Raw genomic sequence first — 21,919 nt, forward strand, 5'->3', positions numbered from 1 at the left:
AAAAAGAAGTCATGCCTGCTTTGTGGTTGAAAGCATCATCTGATGGCGGGAAGCTGTTGGTCTGTTGAAACCTTGAATCACTAAAACACTTAATGTGTAATGAAAGTGAAATTATTAGTAGTGTTTTGTAATAAAATTGAACATTGGTAGATAGATAGAGTGGCACCACACGATATTTTGTGAGTGTCGTCTGCCACACATTTACTGCTTGGAATAGTGTGACATGATCTGAGAGAAAGGTGACCTCAGTGGCAATTATTTGTATTTTTTCGTTCACTTTTCTATTTGTATTTCGGGAGTAGAAGTGTGTGTTGGCATGTTCAGATTGATGGTAATGGAGTTTAGGATCCGCTTCCATTGAAATACTTACAAACACTTGGACATAGTTTTGTGAAAGAGCCACTTGGAAGAATGCAAAATGGTGGCTAGGTAGATAGCCAACCCATCAGAAGCTTGCCCAGAGAAGTTTCATCAGTAGTGAGATGTTAGTGTGACAGCTCTGTAACACCAGTCAGTTGGACTGGGCAAGACAAGACAGGCTGAACATTGCTGACTGTAGCAAGAACAGATTTAATGCCTTGACCAGAGAGAAATATTGTGTTAATTGACCAAAAACAGCTCTGTTTAAAACAATCAGTGGTTTATGATTTGGCAGTGGTGAGCATGTCGTTACTTACACGGAGAGAACTCTTCAGCCTTGTGCATGGCAGGACAATCTGATGTGAGGATATGTCAAAGTTTGTGACTGGTGTTTTAGAATTGCTGCCAATCGCATGTAGACTACTTCAGGAGGAAGGAGGTAGCCTAAAGGTTACAGCAGTTGCTCACAATACCGACAACCTTTGTTTGATTTTAGGGAACTATATAGTCTGTCTCACAGTCCCTGAACCACATTATTTTCCCTACTGCCAAGCCCTCTCTGCAGTGCTAAAGCCCTAAATAAGGCAAGTCTAGATTTCCTCAGGTTCTGAATCTCTGGTCTCCCTGGGTCTCCTTTTCAATTTAAATGGGCTTGTTGTTACTATCAAAATTATATATATTCAGAGACTAAGCGTTAGTCTAGGAACTATGTATTGAGCCCATTTTTGGTGTACCTCTTTTGGTATATTGCTGGAAACGGCATAAAACTATGTTGACACAAGTTCACTTGACTTTTATTGAGTTTCAACAACATAAGGCCTCACCTGATGTTTACTTCTAAAGTGGACAGATTCACTGTCAGAATCAGCTGTCAATCTAACATTCTCTTGTATCTTTCACTTCAGTAATGATTGTTGGAAAGTGTAATGTAATAAGTTGCGTATTTACATTGAACAACTTGCAGTGAGAGAAGTGTCATTAATAGTTTCACGGCATCAGTGTCCAAGTGTTCTTCAGTGAGTGTCACACATCAAAGAATATTTTTAAGATTTAATTTTTCAGAAAGATTTATAATTATTTTGGTGTGAGACGCTGGACGTCAAATTGATGATGAGGTTAGTAACCACAGTTTTGTGAATTTGTTTCTTCAGATATTCACTTTTAACCAATTCCAAGTTTCTGGAAACCTGAAAGGGCCTGGTTATGTACAGATGTTGTAAATTTTGGACAGTTGTAATAGGTCACTTTTCTATGGATGAAAACCTTCATGCATCTTGAAACAAATACGAGTGCATATCAGTTGATGAGAGGTAGAATTGGTCTTAAAAAATCATGATTGTCGTAAGATGTGATTCAAAGAATTGGGTGGTGACGCTCTCTGACTTGGTTTACCCATGTCATTGTGTACCAGATGTCAGTGACGGGGACACCAGAAATGGGCTTCACATATTGTACCCATGTGGGTATTCGAACCCGGGTCTTCGGCGTGACGAGCCAACGCTTTAACCACTAGGCTACCCCACAGCCCCCATTGTGTACCAGATGCCAGTGATGTCAGTTACTGGATTGTCTGGTCAAACAAACAAACAAACAAACAAACCAAAGACTGTGCAAACCATGTTTTAAAACTAAAAGTCAACTACCACATTTTCGTTTTCCCTTGCAGTTAAAAACACAGCTTTACATATTTCTCATTTGTTTTAAAAGAAATAAAACCAATTTTGCACTTTCCTGTTCTGACATGTTTTAATGGTGCAATGTACATGTCAGTCCCAAGATACACAGGCCACAGCATTCATTTGACACGGGGCTTGAGGGCAGGGTATAAACTGGATATTTTACACAGGAAATTATGGCTGATACTGACCACCTAGAGCAACTTCCAGGAACCAGGAGGTGTGTGATATGATTTCTGACTCATCAGAGATGGTATTATCTTGTATCTGCTGGCGATCAGGAGATGGGGACTCGTGATCTCGGTGCACCCCCTCCCCCCGGACAGCGCTGTGGTCAGTCAGGAATCAATAACTAAACAGCCACGCTGTTATCTTCATCTGGGAGAAGAGGTTGTCTTGTAGTTAAATCCTGAGTGTAGTGTGGACCTGTGATTATCAGAGTTAGAATTGGTCTTCAGTAACCCATGCTTGTCGTAAGAGGTGACTAACGGGATCAGGTGGTCAGGCTTGCTGACTTGGTCTACACATGTTATCGTAACCCAATTGCATGGATTGATGCTCATGCTGTTGATCATTGGATTGTCTGGTTCAGACTCAATTATTTACAGACCACCGCCATATAGCTGGAATATTGCTGAGTGCAGCTTTAAACAACAAACAAAACAACAAATGCTTACTCTCTCACTCACTCTCTCTCTTACTCACTCTCTCACTCACTCTCTCACTCTCTTACTCTCTCACTCTCTTACTCTCTCACTCACTCTTTCTCTCACTCTCTCACTCACTCACTCTCTCACTCTCTTACTCTCACTCACTCTCTCTTCACTCTCTCTCACTCACTCTCTCTCACTCTCTCACTCACTCACTCACTCACTCACTCACTCACTCACTCACTCACTCAACAACACGTTTGTTATGAGTATTTTAAGACAGACAGTAACAGTATCTGTTAACATTAACAATATGACATGAAAGCAAGCTACAGTTCAACTGCTTTGTTAATCAGCTGAAGTCTCTCATGTAATCATTGACACCGGTAGTGCTGTGATATTGATGCCTTGGTATGTTGTGTCGAGTTGAACTCCTCATACAATGACCTACACATCACCAGTTTGAACCCCAATTTGGCGGAGTTAAGACCTGTCTCTGTTGGATGCCATGGTGTATACTGAGAAGAATATGCAACAAGCCATGTCTTCATGATAGGGGTCTCTAAAATCCAAGGGAATTTATTCAAAAAAGAGTCCAAATCAAGTCTTAAATTACTCCGTTCAGAAATCAAGAATTATTCAGGGCATATTTTTCTTATTGTTATTGTAAGATGTATATTTTATGTTTGGAAGAGATAACTGTATTTCTGGGCCTGTCAGTTGAGGGTGCAAGGGAGACACTGTAACTGTAATTCTCCACTCAGCCAGGGCCTCGTTCCTCAAAGTGATCGTAGCGCTAAGGTGATCGTAACTCCCATACTTTAACATAGACTTACGACTGTCGTAGCGCTATGATCGCTTTGAGGAACGGGGGCCCAGGGCTATAGATGTGTTGCCTACAGATCTAGAATCAGGTTAGTGCCAGTACACTGACCACTTTGACCACAGACAAGATGTTTTGAAGAGACCTATATCGGCACTGCTCATCTAGTGGACACTGGTGGCGATTCCACCATAGACAAGATGTCTTGAAGAGACCTATATCGGCACTGCTTGTCCAGTGGACACTTTGATGCCATTTTGGTTGAGTAATAATGATGTTGTCTGTGAGTGCTCTGACCAGTAGCTGACCTTCATTTGGGCAGTGATTCCTGACAATGTTCTCTCGGAGGAGCGCATGGTGATCCTGTCTCTTTGGCCTCTAGCTATATAAGTGCTCTGATACGGCTTCAGATGTTTTTGTGATGAATATGTTGGTCTGTGATTGATTTCCTTGTTCAAGGCCTGCACAAAGATTTGTTTCATAAACAATTAATCTGAAAAATAATTCTCCTTTTTAGAACTAGAAATTGAATTGCAGGGGAATATTGTAAGTGCAGAATATTTTGTATCTCTATCTATCAACATCAGACTAACATCAGACCCGGGTTCGATTCCCCATATGGGTACAATGTGTGAAGCCCATTTCTGGTGTCCCCCGCCATGATATTGATGTAATATTGCTAAAAGCTGTGTAAAACCATATTCACTCACTCACTCTGTATAACTCTGAATTTGCTGGGTCACTCTTGTAAAATGTATTAGCTGTCTTCACTCTGGGTTCACTGTGAATAATACAGAACAGACAAACAAGTATCACTTCCATATACACCATGGATAGCTGAAGGTGGGATCCTGCAGCTTGCATTACACAACACTCACTCACTCACTCACTCACTCACTCACTCACTCACTCACTCACTCTCACCCACCCACCCACTCACTCACTCACTCACTCAGTATGTTACAGTACCAGCACAAGGATAACCATATGGTCACTCACTCACTCGATCGATCACTCCATCACTCACTCACTCACACAGTAATCTACAGTACCACCACACAATGATAACCATATGGTCACTCACTCACTCGATCGATCACTCCATCACTCACTCACTCACTCACACAGTAATCTACAGTACCACCACACAATGATAACCATATGGTCACTTACTCACTCACTCACTCACACAGTATTTTTCTGTACCAGCACATGATAGCCATATTGTCAATCAGTCAATCAATCAATCAGTATTCTACAGTACCACCACATGATGCTAGCCATATGGTCACAGTGCCAGGATTGTGTGTCAGTGGTTTAATGTGGAACTAACCAATATACAGAGGTATGACAGTGGTGCCAGGATTGTGTGTCAGTGGTTTAATGTGGAACTAACCAATATACAGAGGTATGACAGTGGTGCCAGGATTGTGTGTCAGTGGTTTAATGTGGAACTAACCAATATGGTTTAATGTGGAACAGAGGTATGACAGTGGTGCCAGGATTGTGTGTCAGTGGTTTAATGTGGAACTAACCAATATACAGAGGTATGACAGTGGTTAGAAAAACATCGAATCTGAACAAAACACTACAGTAACTGACATCATGAGCATGGTCAGTCAGTGAGTTGAGATGGCATGGATCAGCCGAATCCCTAAACCTATTTCAAAAGTTGGCCGACAGGCTCATTATCCCCCGCAACGCGTTTTGCGGGGGGTATTAAAATGGACTCCGTCCGTCCGTTCGTCCGTCCGTGCACATTTGTCTTTTCCCCGAGCAGAACTCTAAAACGGTTCAAAATTTCTTCACCAAACTTGGCACATAGATAGATCTGGTTGTGCACTGGTGCCTTTTGGTAGTTTCGGATTTCTGAATAAAATATTTTTGGCAATTCCATGGCAACAAGTTTGACATAGACTGAAATTGGTGATAGTGCTCCTTTCTGTAGCAGAACTTTAAAAACCTTTCAATACTCTCCTTCCACTTTTCTATATACACACCTAAATATTTGACATAATCATAACTCGTAGACATAATCATGAAGAGTATTTTGCCATTGCGGGGGATATTGATGACTTTGTCTTCTTGTTGTAAATGTAGTTGGCTGTATGTTCCTACATGGAATCTTCAGGGTTCAGAAATATGTATGTTTCTTGAAATAATCTGAATATACACTGAAATGTCATGTTCCTCGTTGACGTCCATACATTTCTCCCTTTACCGATGTGTCTGTCATGATGGCTGTGTAATATATTTTTTGTTTTTTGCTTGTTGTTAAGCAGCCAAATTACCCTATATTCATATTTCCTATAGTACATTTGAAAAAAATTGACAAGATTATTATGGCAAGTTTCATTAAAATGTATGTGGCCATCTGATTCAATTGAGGTGAAAAAATAAATTGAATTAAAATAAAAGTGACAGAAACCATTTTCCCAATCGTTAGAATCCTTAATCATAAGTATAAATTACATTTGATGAAATTGTTACAAAAAGTTCCTCCCAAACTAAGTCATTAATGGCCACTCCTATGCCATCAGCAACATGGTGGGCTTAGTAAAGAGCTAAAAACTCAAATTGAATCACAATAACTTCATTTTCGTGTAAACCTTATCGGATGAGTAAATGAGTCGATTGTAATCATGAAGTTGGGAAGTAATGATGCTATTTTCGGTCAATGCTTCTGACACAATCTCTTCAACTGGAATTGTGTACTTCGTGAACATCCAGCTGTGTCTAAATCTAATTGAGTTTTAGCTCACCTGAAGGACATTTGCTGTGGTCCTTTGTGGTGGTCCTGCTTCCCATGTTGCAGAATAATGATGGAAACTCTGTGTGACTGTTTTGTTGTTTCACACAAATCGCGGATTTGCCCTGATTGTGGTAGTCAGCATTATACCTGACTTTACAGGTATCATTAAATTGGGAACCATCTCCGACTCTCATTACTCGGACTTCTGTCCGACAAGCTGACACTGTAGTAAAACTAAAATTCTGTTAAGCGCTTACAATCCTCCTTTCTCAGTCAGTCAGTCATTCACTGATATATGATTTCAAGAACCTCGCAAGGCCACGACCGCCTCCGTGGTGTAGTTGTTAGAGCGTCTGCCTGGAGAGCGGAAGGTCACGGGTTCGATCCCCGATCGCGTCCTACCAAATGATGTTAAAATATGGTACTTGTTGGTCCCTGCCTGGCGCTTGGCATTAATGGGTACAACAAGGACTGGTCGGCTCGGAGTCAGTGGGAGTTACAGGTCATTGGCTTTCTCCCTCTGCAAGCAGTTTGCATTCTGCTGTTTATTTTGTTGACAGTTACATAGACAGATTATTTAATACAAATGCATAAAATCGGTGATTTACAATGTGATTAGGTTGTCTGACAAAACATCCACTTGCACAGTTTGAGATCGATTGGGTCATTGGATGAAGAGATATTTACAAAAAAACGGGTCCACATGCATTTCATGCCAAACTATAGTGGATTTGATCGGTGGTGTGTTGGGGACGTCTCTTTTTGCCGTTCTATGAACATGTTTCCACCATCCAGTAGATTTAATCTCTGGTGTGTTGGGGACTTCTCTTTCTGTCGTTCCATGAACATGTTTCAATAATCCAGTGGATTTGATCGGTGGTGTGTTGCGGACGTCTCTTCTTGCCATTCCATGAACATGTTTCCACCATCCAGTCAATTGGATATTCTGTTTAGGTATTTCTTCTTCTTTTTTTTAAGAATATTTTGCGGATCTTTTTTACTCAGTGAATGAATATGCCCCAAATGAATTAACTGGTTGATTATTTTGGTTCACGTGGAAATTCAAAACATGTCACTACGCACGATTTTTACGTACAATTTTGATAAGATTCTGATGTTTGTTTTAATGCATTTATTTTTTACAAAGAAAACAGTGATGTGCAAATGAAAAGTAAAATTCATCTTGGGTGTTTTTTATATAGGAAATATCAACATTGTGTCGTTAATTGGTATTTGCCGAGTCATTGGTTGATATTTATCATATAAAATAACTGTTGCGATGACTTCTCTATGCATTTTACTTATCTGTGTTTTATGGATATTCAGCTGTATTTGATCTTGCAATATGCCAAAGCATGTGCTTATAGAACTGTTAGAACCAGCTTCACTGCCAACTTCAGAAACTACTCAATATGGTTTGGCTTGTTCATTGACATTGCGTGGAGAGAGCATTAATCATTGAAACAAGTTAATGCACATTCACTGACCCGGCTGATTTGATTGCTTGGTAGATACCCCATGTCATTGTCTTGCTGGTGTATCTTGTACACATCTATGCAAATTACGTCATACGGTTTTGTGATGTTTTGTGAAATTAATATGTGTCAACTGTTAATGTGGTTGAATGTGTATTTTTCTGTTAAACTCAGACCGATTGTGCCGTAGATCATGTAGAAGAAAGAAAAATATTGTATTCATAAACTTGACCCAGCTGCAGTTTGTGGCAGGAATTCTCATAGTTCATTCAAATGAGCTTTTAAAAAGTTTTAAACAGCAAGTGAGGCCAGACCAATGTTATTTCTTGTTTTACGGATCCGCCGGTCATATTTTTTCAAGAATAAGAACAAAAAATAAAAGTTAATTTCCCCGCTCAAAAGATAAAATCATAATGTTTTTATTGGCCAAAAATGTAAACTTTCAAAAAAATCTTTTTTAACAAAACTGTATTTTGCCCCATATACATTTCATAAATTGCCAAAAGTAAAATACTTTTAGTATTTAGAAGGAATACTATTCTGACTGGTGATTGTATTTTTATTTTTTTGTCCCTCCTACCTTAAGGTTTTCTGAAGACAAAAATCCGTAAAACAAGAAATAAAATTGGTCTGGCCTCATAAATAAAATACTCAGTTTCTTCCAATTTATAACCTATTTTATGAAACTCATTAATAGTTCTGTATCTGTGTCTGATTGGACCCGTGAAGATAGAATAGGTCTTCAGCAACCCATGTGCTTGCCATAAAAGGCGACTATGCTTGTCGTAAGAGGCGACTAACGGGATCGGGTGGTCATGTTCGCTGACTAGGTTGACACATGTCATCGGTTCCCAATTGCGCAGATCGATGCTCATGCTGTTGATCACTGGATTGTCTTGTCCAGACTCGATTATTTACAGACCGCCGCCATATAGCTGGGATATTGCAGAGTGCGGCGTAAAACTAAACTCACTCACTCACTGTTTCTGATTGTGTCTTGTGTCTGATTTGTTTTTTGCTCGTAAAGATGTCATAACTATTTACCTGTCTCATAAAATTGAGATTTTACACAAGCGAGTTTAGCATCCTGTATGTATTGGTTTCCGCAGACTTGGATCGGGTTCCTTGATGAAAAAGCTGAAACTGTTTGTATTTCAATGTGACATACAGGTGGGGGGTGTAGCACAGTGGTTATAGCATGTACCCATTGCACTAAACTCCTGGGTTCAAATCCTAAAATGGGTACAACCTGTTTCTGGTGTCTCCAGCCAAGTGACTCGCCTTCAACATTCGTGGAAGCCTGAAGACTATTGGCTCTTGAATTCTTATAAAAGATGTGGTTTATCAATGTTTTCATGAGCTGAATAGTAAATTTGTCATTGGATAATATTTGAAAAGGAATGAGTATGAAGTTTGAACAATTGGTTTAGATAACATTCATTGCTCTGTAGTGATAACTTGATGAAAAGAATACATGTAGTATTATCAGAGTTTCCTAAACATTCCGGATTCCATCCATTCTCTTCCTTTGGACAGAGGACTTCAAAGAAATTCATTTTCCACTTGAAATACACAGGAGAAAATACATATGTGTGTTTCTTTAAGATAAGATATAAATATCACAATAATCAATTTGTGGAGGCCGAACAGCTCCCTTGGTACGTGTAACTACACAGCTGAGATTGACTAAATGCCAGCACTCCTTACAGAAAAGTCATCACGCCCTGTGCATCAGCACTTCATATTGTCGAATGGCAATTTGGAGATGTTCTTGCAGGTGTTGTCGCTTTGATGAACGCCGCCATACAGAATTAGTTGCTCGCTGTCCCATAGACACCCAGACAGCCATTGGGATGTGAATACTGTCTACACTATCAATATTCTGCTTTGCCGTCTGCCTCTTTGGTCCTCCACAGCTAGGTAGAAGAGGCCTTGTCGGGGAGACCAAACGGACATATCTGTCCGCTTGACGAACTTAACCCAGATACTTGTCACTTTCTCAAGGTTTATGACACACACACACCTTGATCAAGTGGGTGAAAACGTCTGCTTGGAGAATGCAAGGTCGATGGTTTGCTCCCGAAATTGTCATTCCACAGTTTGAACCGAAAATGTTATATGTTGTTATCCTGCCTGGCATTTTGATTTAATTGAGTGAGTGAGTGGGGTATCCATGTTAAACTGTCACATGGTATATCAGGGGCCTAGTACTTCTAAACTAGCATTAGTCTAGACACTTATAAGAAGCATCTACTCTTCCCCCCATGCCAGCTGCTTGTGTTCACCATGCTCTCAGGGTGGTGGGGTAGCCTAGTGGTTAAAGCGTTCACTCGTCCCACTGAAGACCCGGGTTCGATTCCCCACATGAGTACAATGTGTGAAGCCTATTTCTGGTGTCCCCCACTGTAATATTGCTGGAAGATTGCTAAAAGTGGCGTAAAACTAAAGTCACTCACTCAGATCTCAGACTCCTTGAGGGACAATATTCACTGATCAGTTTTCATATGGAGGCAAGAAAGTCTTGCTTGGGCAATGCTGTGTGGGTTAGAGAAAAATCTTGAATTTTATCTGTTGTTGGTTAGGTAACTAGTGCCACTGTCCCACAATGGGTGTTATGTTATCTTAGGTTTTGGTTCTTGTGGTGATTATGGCAGCGCGGTTTTGGACTTGTTGGAGACATTACTGGATCCGTTTACCAGAGGATTGCAATAGTCCAGGGTCTAGATTTTCGAAGCTCTCTTAGCGCTAAGAGAGTCGTAAATGACACACATTAACATTAACATACGACTATCTTAACGCTAAGAGAGCTTTGAAAATCTAGGCCCAGGTTTGAAGATACATAGGAATGAACAGGCAACCTAGCTGTCTCAGAGTCTAAGAACTTCCTTATCTTTTCGATGTTATGCAGATGAGCATTGGCAGCCTTGCAGGTATTAAGCTCTTGGTGATCAGATGATGATGACTTCTTTGATTGGCATTCTAGAAGTTGAGGATATGAAGAATGAGGACAATGGATATACAACTTCTTTATTCTGTATAGGCGACGCTTCGACATGGGTTCCACTCGCTTGACAACAGCACTAGAATCTATGTCGAAACGTCGCCTATACAGTATAAAGAAGTTGTATATCCATAAAACTCCTCATTCTTCATCAGGTGATGATCGTAGGGAATACTACTCCTAGGTTCTTAACCTTCTCTATAGGAGGATCCACAAGAGAATCTCCTACAGCAGGCAAGCACCTTGGGACCTGCTGCTTGGTGCCAAGGATTATGTGTTCATGTCGTCATTCAACTTAATAATACTAGTGAACCAATATGCCTTTGTACTTTTTTTTTTCAATTTTGACTTAAAAGGAAACACCGATCTTTGAGGCGACCTTGATCTTTGTCTTTCTTATAACTTTTGCCTCTCCAACTCTCCAGAAACAGTCCTAAAAACTTCAGTTTGCTCACATTATACAAAGAAATAGAGAAGGAAGAACAAGAACACCATCTCAAATATTTTTGCATAAATTTACAGTGAGGTGAGGTGAAATTGGGTTTTACGTCGTACTTGAGAATGTTTCGCTCATATGACGACTTGCATGCATGTGTATGTGCGGCTGCTTGTACTAGCCCAGACTGAAGCTGGTTTTATAGTGCTAGCCCACTGAGATACCATGCCGCAGTGAAGCATGAATACCCCACACAGACACATTATACTGACTCCGAGCCGACCAGTCCTTGTTGTACCCATTAATGCTGAGCGCCAAGCAGGGACAAACAAGTACCATATTGAAACGTCTTTTGGTATGACGCGGTCAGGGATCGAACCTGCGACCTTCCGCTCTCCGGAGGCGGTCTGCATAAATGCACAGTTACTACCCCACTTTTTATAGCGATAGTTTTTAAAGATAAGATATCCAGTCTTAAATTTGATAAATTCTTTCATTGTCAGACCTTGGTACCTGATCGTTGCAGAAGAATTTTTTATTTCTAGGTCTGTATTTTGTAACATTTATGCGATCTGTTTTCACCACAACGATTTCAGGATGCTGGACCATTCCTGTTGAATAGACTTCCAATTGAGACAAGACTGACTGACTGAGTTTGGTTTTACGCCGCTTTTAGCAATATTCCAGCAACATCACGGCGAGGGACACCAGAAATGGGCTCACACATTGTGCCCATGTGGGGATTCGAACCCGGGTCTCCGGCGTGACGAGCCAACGCTTTAACCATTAGGCTACCCCACCGCCCCAATTGAGACAAGAGCTCTCCAGGAACTTGACAGCTTAAATCTAGTTTGAAGACTCATTTGTTAAGACAACATTCAATGTCCACAAGTGTTAATGGAGACTTAATGCTTCAGTTTTCTCAGACTCTTCAGCACTTTGGATCTGTGTCCTAGTATACTGGATACATAAATCTGTATATATTGTTGGGGTCAAAATTAGTCAAAGGTCAAGGTTAGTTGTGGAAACCTCCACTCCATAAGTCTTGAGATACAGGACATGTGAAGATCTGGGTTAGAATTGGTCTTCAGCACCCATGTGAAGATCTGGGTTAGAATTGGTCTTCAGCACCCATGCTTGTCGTAGGAGGCGACTAACAGGATCAGGTGGTCAGATTCACTGACTTGGTTGACACACGTCATCGTATCCCAAATGCGTAGATCGATGCACATGCTGTTGATCTCTGGATTGTCTGGTCAAGACTTGATTATTTACAGACCACTGCCATACAGCTTGCATGAGTTCCTGAAGACCAATTCTTACCCGGATCTTTACGGGTCTGTAGTGGTACAAAGGCTTTGTGGATCAGTCCCTTGAACGCTTCCGAGAAGGAAATCTTGATTATCTTATAGCGTGTGACTATCCTCAACAGTATGGAGCCCATCATGTTATGTACATGATACTGAATGCTATCTCAACATTTGTTGAGAATCCAGCTGACTCGGACTTTCAGTTTGCACCCCTTCAATAAAGGACACTGAGAAAATACATCTCTGTATTTTGAAATTCAAGGTTTCTTTGTAGAACCAGTACCTTTTCAGTTTGAACTGAGCACAATGCGTAAAGTATCCATTAGCATTTGAATGATGGGTAATTGGCAGTCTTTTTTGGTAGATCAATATGAAGGCTATTTATGTATTCATACACGTGGTTTGGAGGGTGATGGTTATGTTTAGTGGAGGCATCTTGGGGATAACTGATACCTTGTTTAACCTTCCGGAATGAAGTTTTTCATGGAGAATGATGTTTATACCTGTAGTGACTGTGTTTATTTATACCTGTAGTGACTGTGTTTGGGAACAAGGAGCATGTGAAGGTTTAATTTAAAGTGATGTGTGATAAATAATACATAGCATAAATAATACATCGTTGACATAATCTGGTACATACTTTGAATAATCACTGTTGCTTAGGGTTTTTAAGATGTATTTGGTGTTCATTAATTGACATTATGGCTGTTTTTGGATGTTTCTCTCTAGTTCAGTGTGTTATTGCAGATTATGTATCTTTTTGTATAAAACTACCTTCAGCATTAATCACATTGGTTTCTCTGCTCACTCGCTCACTCACTCACTCACTCTGCTATAAATGAATGAAACATTTGTGGTGTGTTCTGTACTTTGGAGCTTTAGTGAAAATACCCAATTCATCCCCCAGATAGATCAAGTTGATCAAATCATGATGATAAAAGTTAAGTGCTTTAAACTTTTGAAAGAAATAGGAACTGTGCACTGATTGATCTGCCAGTTTGAGGTTCGCAGATCCTTTTGACATTTGCGTCTGTGTTAAGCAGCTAATATGTCTTAAATGTTTATGAGGCAATAAGGTGTATTTTGTTAGGCAAACAATATGTTGTTTGTCTACAATGCTGTGAGGATACTCAAAATATCACCGCCTCAGCAAGGAGGATAAAAAAGACATCTAGACATCGGATGATATATCATGTGATGTCTGTTGCATATTTGCTCTACATGTTGAAAGAGGCATCGTGTTAAACCAGAAAGGGCTTGCTGCTGTTACCATATTTCTGATGGTAATACCTGTGAATTGTGAGCGTTATTTATCTTGGGAGGGATTTATGTTGTCGGAGATAAGTACTGGTTGGGGGTTTAATTCATGTGTGATTGTTGGCAGTTTCTGGAAACACATCAAAGTAGGGATTACCTGTAAATCGTTCGGAAAGTATGTATCTGAGTCGGTTGCATCAAAATGGTAAATGGATATGACCAACATGTTTTTGGCTTGACTTGTCAGACAGGCAGGCGGTGAAAGACTGGAGTGAGTGAGTATGGTTTTACGCCGCTTTTAGCACTATCAGAAATATCATGGTGAGGGATACCAGAAGTGAACTTTGTATCCATGTGGTGTATCGAACCCAGGTCTTCGGCATGACGAGCGAATCCTTGAACCACTAGGCTACCCCACCGCCCCTGAAATAACTAAAACACTGTTGAGAGCGGTGTCAATCTCAACTCACTCACACACAAAAAAATGAATAATTAATGATGCCGATTTTTGGCTCTCTGCTTATTGGGCAGATCTTAATTTTACTGCTCCAGTGCTCAATGAGCGAACAGCTTGATTGGTTCCTGCTGCTGGATTTAATGACGTCTTTGATGATTGTCTGTTTCATCAGTCTCTGGTTCTGTTTTGCAATTGTTTGTTTGATAAGAAAATCCTGAATTATAAGTGTAAAAGCGTAATGTGTTTATTGTGGCACAGATTGAACTCATGTAATGACAGCATCAATATCGACATGATATTTTATCATGTATTTTTAACAAATTTCTTTTCAAAGTTCATTTTGATTGAAAAAGGGGTTGCATATTACAACAAGAGGGATCCCTGTCAATTTAGTTTCTTGATCAAATCAGTTCTCGTTGACCTTGATATTGAGTCAAGGTGACAAATTGAATGATCCTTACTTGACATCACTGGTTCTTCTAGAGGACCAACATGACACCATTGGTGCCTGACCATTCTTTCCTCTGGCACTGGAGAGCTCCAAGTAGCTGTCACAACTTGGAAGCAGTTACTTTATTTCCTCTGGCATGGAGAACACTGAGTAGATGTCAACACACAGGAACTGCCTCTTGGAGGGGACTGGAATTACAGTGTCATGAAGGGGGCTGGACATGATGAATGCTTGACCAGAATATTGGCATCGATTGTGTCTACGTGGTCTATCCCTGTCATTGCTGGAGACAATGATGAACATAGGAATGCGTAATTGAAGATATATGTAATGGGACTTGGGTATTACCTAGTTAACAATATCTTGTCTGTAATCGACTACCTTTACGCGTCGTCAGATCGAATGCTCGTCACGTCCATGCGCAATCGTACCTGGTGATTGATCACACCCAACCTGATCGTGACATCTGAAATCAATAAACGGTAAAAGATGAGTCGCAAGAGATCCACATGCTTTTCTGGCACAAATCAATTGTTTTAGTACATCTGGTGTAATCTGTGTCATTTGAATTGACTCTGTCTGTTAGTATGGACGATTTGACCCAAGGTATGTCTCCCACATACAACAATAGATATCTACAATTCTTCATATCACACTGGAGATCATTTTGAATAAGATGGTAATGCAAGAAAAATGCATTTTGGAAGAAAACAACATGTCCCTCTAACTGGCATCCAAATTGACAGTTGGCATTATCTAACCCTACACCTAAGAATAGTTTTGAAGTTCAAGGGATGTCAGTTGTGGAGGCTCAACGTCACTTGGCTGTTGTGTTTTACTCTGTGAAAACTTCATACTATCAACCACTGGTTTTCCAGGTCTGTTTAGCCAGATGCCTCTGTTTAGCTGGTCACATCGTGCTAACAGATTCATTTAGTGAAATGAAACATGCATTCATGGGTAAAATCCAGGGCCTAGATTTTCGAAGCTCTCTTAACGCTGAGATAGTCGTAAGTGCCATACATTAACATTAACTTACGACTATCTTAGCGTCAAGAGAGCTTCAAAAATCTAGGCCCAGGTGATTTTATGTTTATGAATTTTGGTATTCTGGTTCTGAATTATCTGTGTGTACATTGTAGCAGAAGGTCAATATGGATCATCAGACTTCACTTGTGTCATTTTAACCTGAAACCAGAGATGCCAACCCATACGATTTTATCGTATTCGTTACGAAAAAGCAACACAAAATACGTGACTATGATAGCAGTAAAAATATACGATTTTTAAATACATTAAATTAAATTATCAAATAGCATATGTACCATACACAATGTATTTCAACCACATTTTATTCAGCATCAAGCTATATTTGGATACTTACTACTGATTTAGGTGAGTACAATGTTAATAACAAGTTCTTAGACTATCTCTCTATTTTCTTTTAATATGAAAATTCTCTGGAAAAGTTTATACTAATTTTGGCCCTAAAATACTAATTTTTGCATCAGTTTTTGGCCAAAATATTAACTAATTGGGTTAAATAAGGGTTGGCATCTCTGTGAAACCAGTCTCTGGTTGGCCAGGTCTAGACTCGATAGTTAACAGGTCATCACATTAATTCGAGAATATTATTGATTGCAACTTAAAATAACTGCATTGTCAGCAACACAGATTCTTACTCAGGGATTGTTGAGTTATTAGTGTAAACTTCACGGATGCGATTTTGGGGTAGTCTAGTGGTTGGTGTGTTTGCCTGTAATGCAGAAAATCTGGGTTCTCTTTCCCACATGAGTACATTGTGTGAGCCCAGTCTGGTTTCCCTTGCCATGTTACTGCTGGAATATTGCTCAATGTGTTGAAGACCATACTCTCATCAAGGAAAGCATTACTGCAGCACTTGGCAGTGTAGGCACTTAGCAGTAGCTGGGGATGCCATGAGTGCTTTATCATGTTCTTGGAAAAGTATTACTTTAGGGAATCTTTTCCTGATCATATTGGGCCAAAATAACCTCAAGAGGTAAAAACAGTTACTGTGAATATGTTCATGATGGTGCTGCTTGTCCAGACTACTCGTCTTGTTTAGTGATCATACCTAGCCGAGTCATGTGAATGGCTGGTTATGTAGGTCAAGGTCACGTGGTCAAGGTCTTAAACTCACCTTGCAGAAATTGCTGTATCAGTGGTCTAGTGCACAGAGCATTCAAGTGCATACATCCACTCACATATTCTTCAGGGCCTTGTCGGAACTGTTGGTAGGCCTGGTGGTGAAAGTGTTTGCTCGTCGTGCTGAAGACCCGGGTTTGACTCCCCCAATGGGTATAATGTGTGAAGCCCATTTCTGTGATATTGCTGGAATATTACTAAAAGCAACGTAAAACTAAGCTCACTTACTCATTCAGGGCTTTGTTAATGGTCAGTTCCGGATCTGTTGAAAGTCACTAAACTGCTGGTTTAGATACCTTAGCAGTCTAATGTAATCAACCCGTGAAGGTCCGGGTTAGAATGAACCTTCTGTAACCCACGCTTGTCGTAAGAGGCGACTAACGGGATCGGGTGGTCAGGCTCACTGACTTAGTGGACACATGTCATCGGTTCCCCTGTTACGCAGATTGATGCTCGTGCTGTTGATCACTGGATTGTCTGGTCCAGACTCGATTATTTACAGACTGCCGCCATATAGCTGGAATATTGCTGAGTGCGGCGTAAAACTCAACTCACTCGCTCGCTAATGTAATCATATGCGAAATAAGTTGGTCAAGGTACTTTCAACAAGAATCTTGATCTTTCATCTCTGATCTAGATAATCTTTTTGAAGATCCTTTTGTGTGGCGAGCCTTGGGATGATTCTATTGTGAGGTGAAAATAACTTAGGTAGCTGCCATTTCATTTGTCTGGGGGAAGATTTTGTTTCCCTGATTGTGTTCAACAAACTCTATATATACTTAGCACCATCAAACCATCTATTCTGTTGCAACTTGGATCGAAATTTCCATGTTTGGGCATATCTCTGAACAAAATTTTCATTTACAAATACATCCCCAACCCCCTTTCAAAGAAAACATTCTCAAAATTATTTGTAAGGAGACTCCCAATGATTTGGGGATTTAGATATTTGATAATAATTCAGAATTGATTGTAATGAGTGTAAGTGTCCATTATTGATTCTTGAGAAGCATGTCTTTAATTATTTTACGTTAGTGATCGACCATTCATAAAATCTGTAGATAATTGAACATTAGGTCATCATTATGCAATAATTAAGATTGTTCAGAGCTTGTAATTTAAAAGATGACAAAAGTGGATATATTGACATAGTGTTTTAATGCATGCTCACTTGTATTATAGTGCAATAATCTTGTACGCATGGATAAACCCAATTTCATCTCATGTATCAATGATTTTAATCCAGAATAAATCGATTGTAATGATTGTAAGTCTCCATAATTGATTGTGGTGACTATATCTATTAATATTTAATGTTCATTTCATATGATCAACCAATCGTAAAGTTGAAATAGAAGGGCAGTTATCGTGCATGCTTCATTAGCCCCATTTAACCTTACATTGAAGAGGAAGTGCTCACAGTCTGGTGCCCTGTTCCGGTGTCAGTCCGGACTTGTAATGAATGTAGTGATAGATATGAGACGTTGTCTTGTATCAATTAGAATCAGCATCAAATCGTAGACTGATGTACATCACTAAATGCAACTTTGTCGACAAGTATTTGCATGTTTAATGACTTGAATCACACTTGATTTGACTACAGATTGGCCCGAGCTGTATGCCAAGTTAGTTGTTGTCCATCTGTGGTCAGCAACAGGTCCAATCGTTATGGTGACGGGATTTGGTCTCCATTGTCCATGTTGGAAGTGGACAGAGAACTATGGTTGGGTGTCAGGGGAATTAGTCTCTGACTACTGCCAGACTTTCTGCTTAGATCTGAAATATGAAGTTGGTCTCATTGCTGTATGGTTGAAATAAAGTTGTGAATTTCAACTCTCTCACATACCCTTAGATCCAAAAACTTTGTTGGCTCTTTACTTCAATATGGGCCATGTTCCTTAGAGCGATTTTAGAGCTAGCATGGTTGTATCACCAATACTTTAACATATGTGTAGCTCATAGATCGCTCTTTGGAACATGACCCTGTCTTACCCATCAGTAGGTCATTGACCTGTTTCAGTAAATATTTATTGAAGAGTTTAATAATGCATTTGTGGTATGGAGTCATCCCACAGTTGTGATCCTTACCCTGTAATGTACCTGGGCCTGTCAGAATTGGTCTTTAGTAAGCCATGTTGGTCGTAAGAGGCAACTAACGGGATCGGGTGGTCAGACTCGCTGGCTTGGTTGACTAGGTGTCTTTGTATCCCAATTGTGCAGATCGATGCTCATGCTGTTGATCACAAGATTGCCTCGTCCAGACTCAATTATTTACAGATCTGCATCATACAGCTGGAATATTTCTGAGTGCGTTATACAACAAAACACCTGCAAAACTTACCTTACAAGGATGAACTCGAATGGTTGTGTAGATAAGGCATCTGACGTTATCAAAATATGCATGTTTTGAATCCAGTCATAGGACTCAGATATTGTATAGCTGGTTGAGGCTAGTCTTTGTCTAAAGTTGTGATTAGTGCCAATTGTGGTAGTTTAGCCTTGTGGTTAAAGCATTTGCTCATCACACTGATGTGTTGGGTTTTATTCCCAGCATGGAGACAGTGTGAGATGTCTGTTTCTAGTGTCCGTTACTGTATATTGCTGGAATGTTGAATAAGTACTGACTGACTGAGTTTGGTTTTACGCCGCTTTTAGCAATATTCCAGCAACATCCCGGTGGGGGACACCAGAAATGGGCTTCACACATTGTACCCATGTGGGGATTCGAACCCGGGTCTTTGGCGTGACGAGCCAACGCTTTAACCATTAGGCTACCCCACCGCCCCCGTTGATTAAGTAACTTAGCTTAGGTTTAGTTAAGGTCGGAGACCTGCTTCCCTTCAGAAATTCCCTTAAGATCCAGCTGGCACAGCGTCACACCCATCTCCATCACTGACTCCCCTCACAAATGTGGTGCAATAGTGGTAGAGGAGCCTAGTGGGTAAAGTGTTTGCTTGTCATTCCAAACAGCCGAGATCGATTCCTCACATGGGTATTATGAGTAAAGCCCATTTCTGGATTCCCAGTAGTCTGTCTCACAGTCCCTGAACCACATTAATTTCCTTACTGACAAGCCCTCTCTGCAGTGCTAAAGCCCTAAATAAAGCAAGTCTAGAATCTCTGGTCTCCCTAGGGCTCCTTTTCAATATAAATGGGCTTGTTTGTTACTATCAAATTTATATATATTCAGAGACTAAGCCTTAGTCTAGATTCCCCGCTGCTGTGATACCACTGGAATATTGCTGAAAGTGATGTAAAACCATAGTCCCTTACTGACGGTACAGCAGTGTTGAATTGCATCCCTGCATAATGTTCATGTACATTTTACATTTGTTGGGTATTTACGTCAAATACTCAACATTCCTTCTTTAAAAAAAACTCTGGTTTCACAAATGTTTTCCAGGTTTGTATAAATAACTTTTTTTTACCCTGTGGGCAAAATGATTAAAGGTTATCCTTGTGTGAAAGTCTGACGCCACTGCCGAGGGTTTTGCCCTATTAAAATTCAATTTCCAAATTATCTAGCTCAACTGCGTACCAATGTTTAATGAAACGGATGGAAAGGAATATTCAAGTGTATAAATCATCATGATGAAATGATGACACGAAGGGAGAGGAAGTTCAGGTGAAATAATGTCCAGCTAATGTTGGTTGCTTTGTTGCAGATTTGAAGCGAGAGGCCAGTATCTGTCATATGCTGAAGCATCCCCACATCGTGGAGCTTCTGGAGACGTACAGCTCCGAAGGCATGCTGTATATGGTCTTCGAATAGTGAGTACAACTTGTTATCACACACGATATATATATGTTACCGATGTCATGTTGAAAAAAAAATGTCTTACTCAATCTTAATGCATAGGTCTAATTGATGGGTCTAATTGTGTGGTCAAGAACATGGTTAGAATTGGTTGTTACCAAACAGGATATATATGTTCTCCATGCATGGGTCTAATTGTGTGGTCAAGAACATGGTTAGAATTGGTTGTTACCATACAGGATATATATGTTCTCCATGCATGGGTCTAATTGTGTGGTCAAGAACATGGTTAGAATTGGTTGTTACCAAACAGGATATATATGTTCTCCATGCATGGGTCTCATTGTGTGGTCAAGAACATGGTCACAATTGGTTGTTACCAAACAGGATATATATGTTCTCCATGCATGGGTCTAATTGTGTGGTCAAGAACATGGTTAGAATTGGTTGTTACCAAACAGGATATATATGTTCTCCATGCATGGGTTTCATTGTGTGGTCGGGAACATGGTCACAATTGGTTGTTACCAAACAGGATATATATGTTCTCCATGCATGGGTCTCATTGTGTGGTCAAGAACATGGTTAGAATTGGTTGTTACCAAACAGGATATATATGTTCTCCATGCATGGGTCTAATTGTGTGGTCAAGAACATGGTTAGAATTGGTTGTTACCAAACAGGATATATATGTTCTCCATGCATGGGTCTCATTGTGTGGTCAAGAACATGGTTAGAATTGGTTGTTACCAAACAGGATATATATGTTCTCCATGCATGGGTCTCATTGTGTGGTCAAGAACATGGTCACAATTGGTTGTTGCCAAACAGGATATATATGTTCTCCATGCATGGGTCTAATTGTGTGGTCAAGAACATGGTTGTGAGGGATACCCTCTATGGGTCAGACAAATGGTGCAACATGACCAAGACAACAACATGATCTCATTGTTTGTTATTTTTAATTTTTCATGTTTAATGAAGAAACTTCTTGAAAGATGCTACAGTGCAGAACTCTTTGCAGGGATATGAGCTCAAGTCGTAACTTCTTCAAGATGTACACAATATCAAATTTGATTTGAAGATGAATGGAATCATACAATTTTGCTACTACTAATAATTTGAAAGCAGAAATTATACAGTCAAGTTCTATTTATGTTCCTATGATAAGGATAGATCGGTCTGATAGTACTTGTGATCTCTAGGTCAAGGACGTATGCTAATCCAAGCACTTGATTTGATGTAAAGATTCAGCACAGCGAAGTGAAGCCACTAGATAATATTTGGCCTGATACCGAAACCTGATTATTGTGACTTAATTTGGTTGTGGAGGCTTTGCCCTCAGTGC

At 40.0% G+C, this 21,919-nt stretch overlaps 1 protein-coding gene across 1 annotated transcript in view; it reads left to right on the forward strand.

The window, feature by feature from the left end:
* The window catches only part of LOC124277313 (peripheral plasma membrane protein CASK-like), a 400,363-nt gene that overhangs the window by 56,789 nt on the left and 321,655 nt on the right, over positions 1-21,919 (forward strand). Inside the window, 1 exon segment of the mRNA XM_046712965.1 lies at positions 20,480-20,585. Coding sequence (XP_046568921.1) covers positions 20,480-20,585 — 106 coding nt within the window.

This window comes from Haliotis rubra, unplaced genomic scaffold (assembly GCF_003918875.1).
Source record: "Haliotis rubra isolate DU_JTF1 unplaced genomic scaffold, ASM391887v1 Scf22, whole genome shotgun sequence".
NCBI lineage: Eukaryota > Metazoa > Mollusca > Gastropoda > Lepetellida > Haliotidae > Haliotis > Haliotis rubra.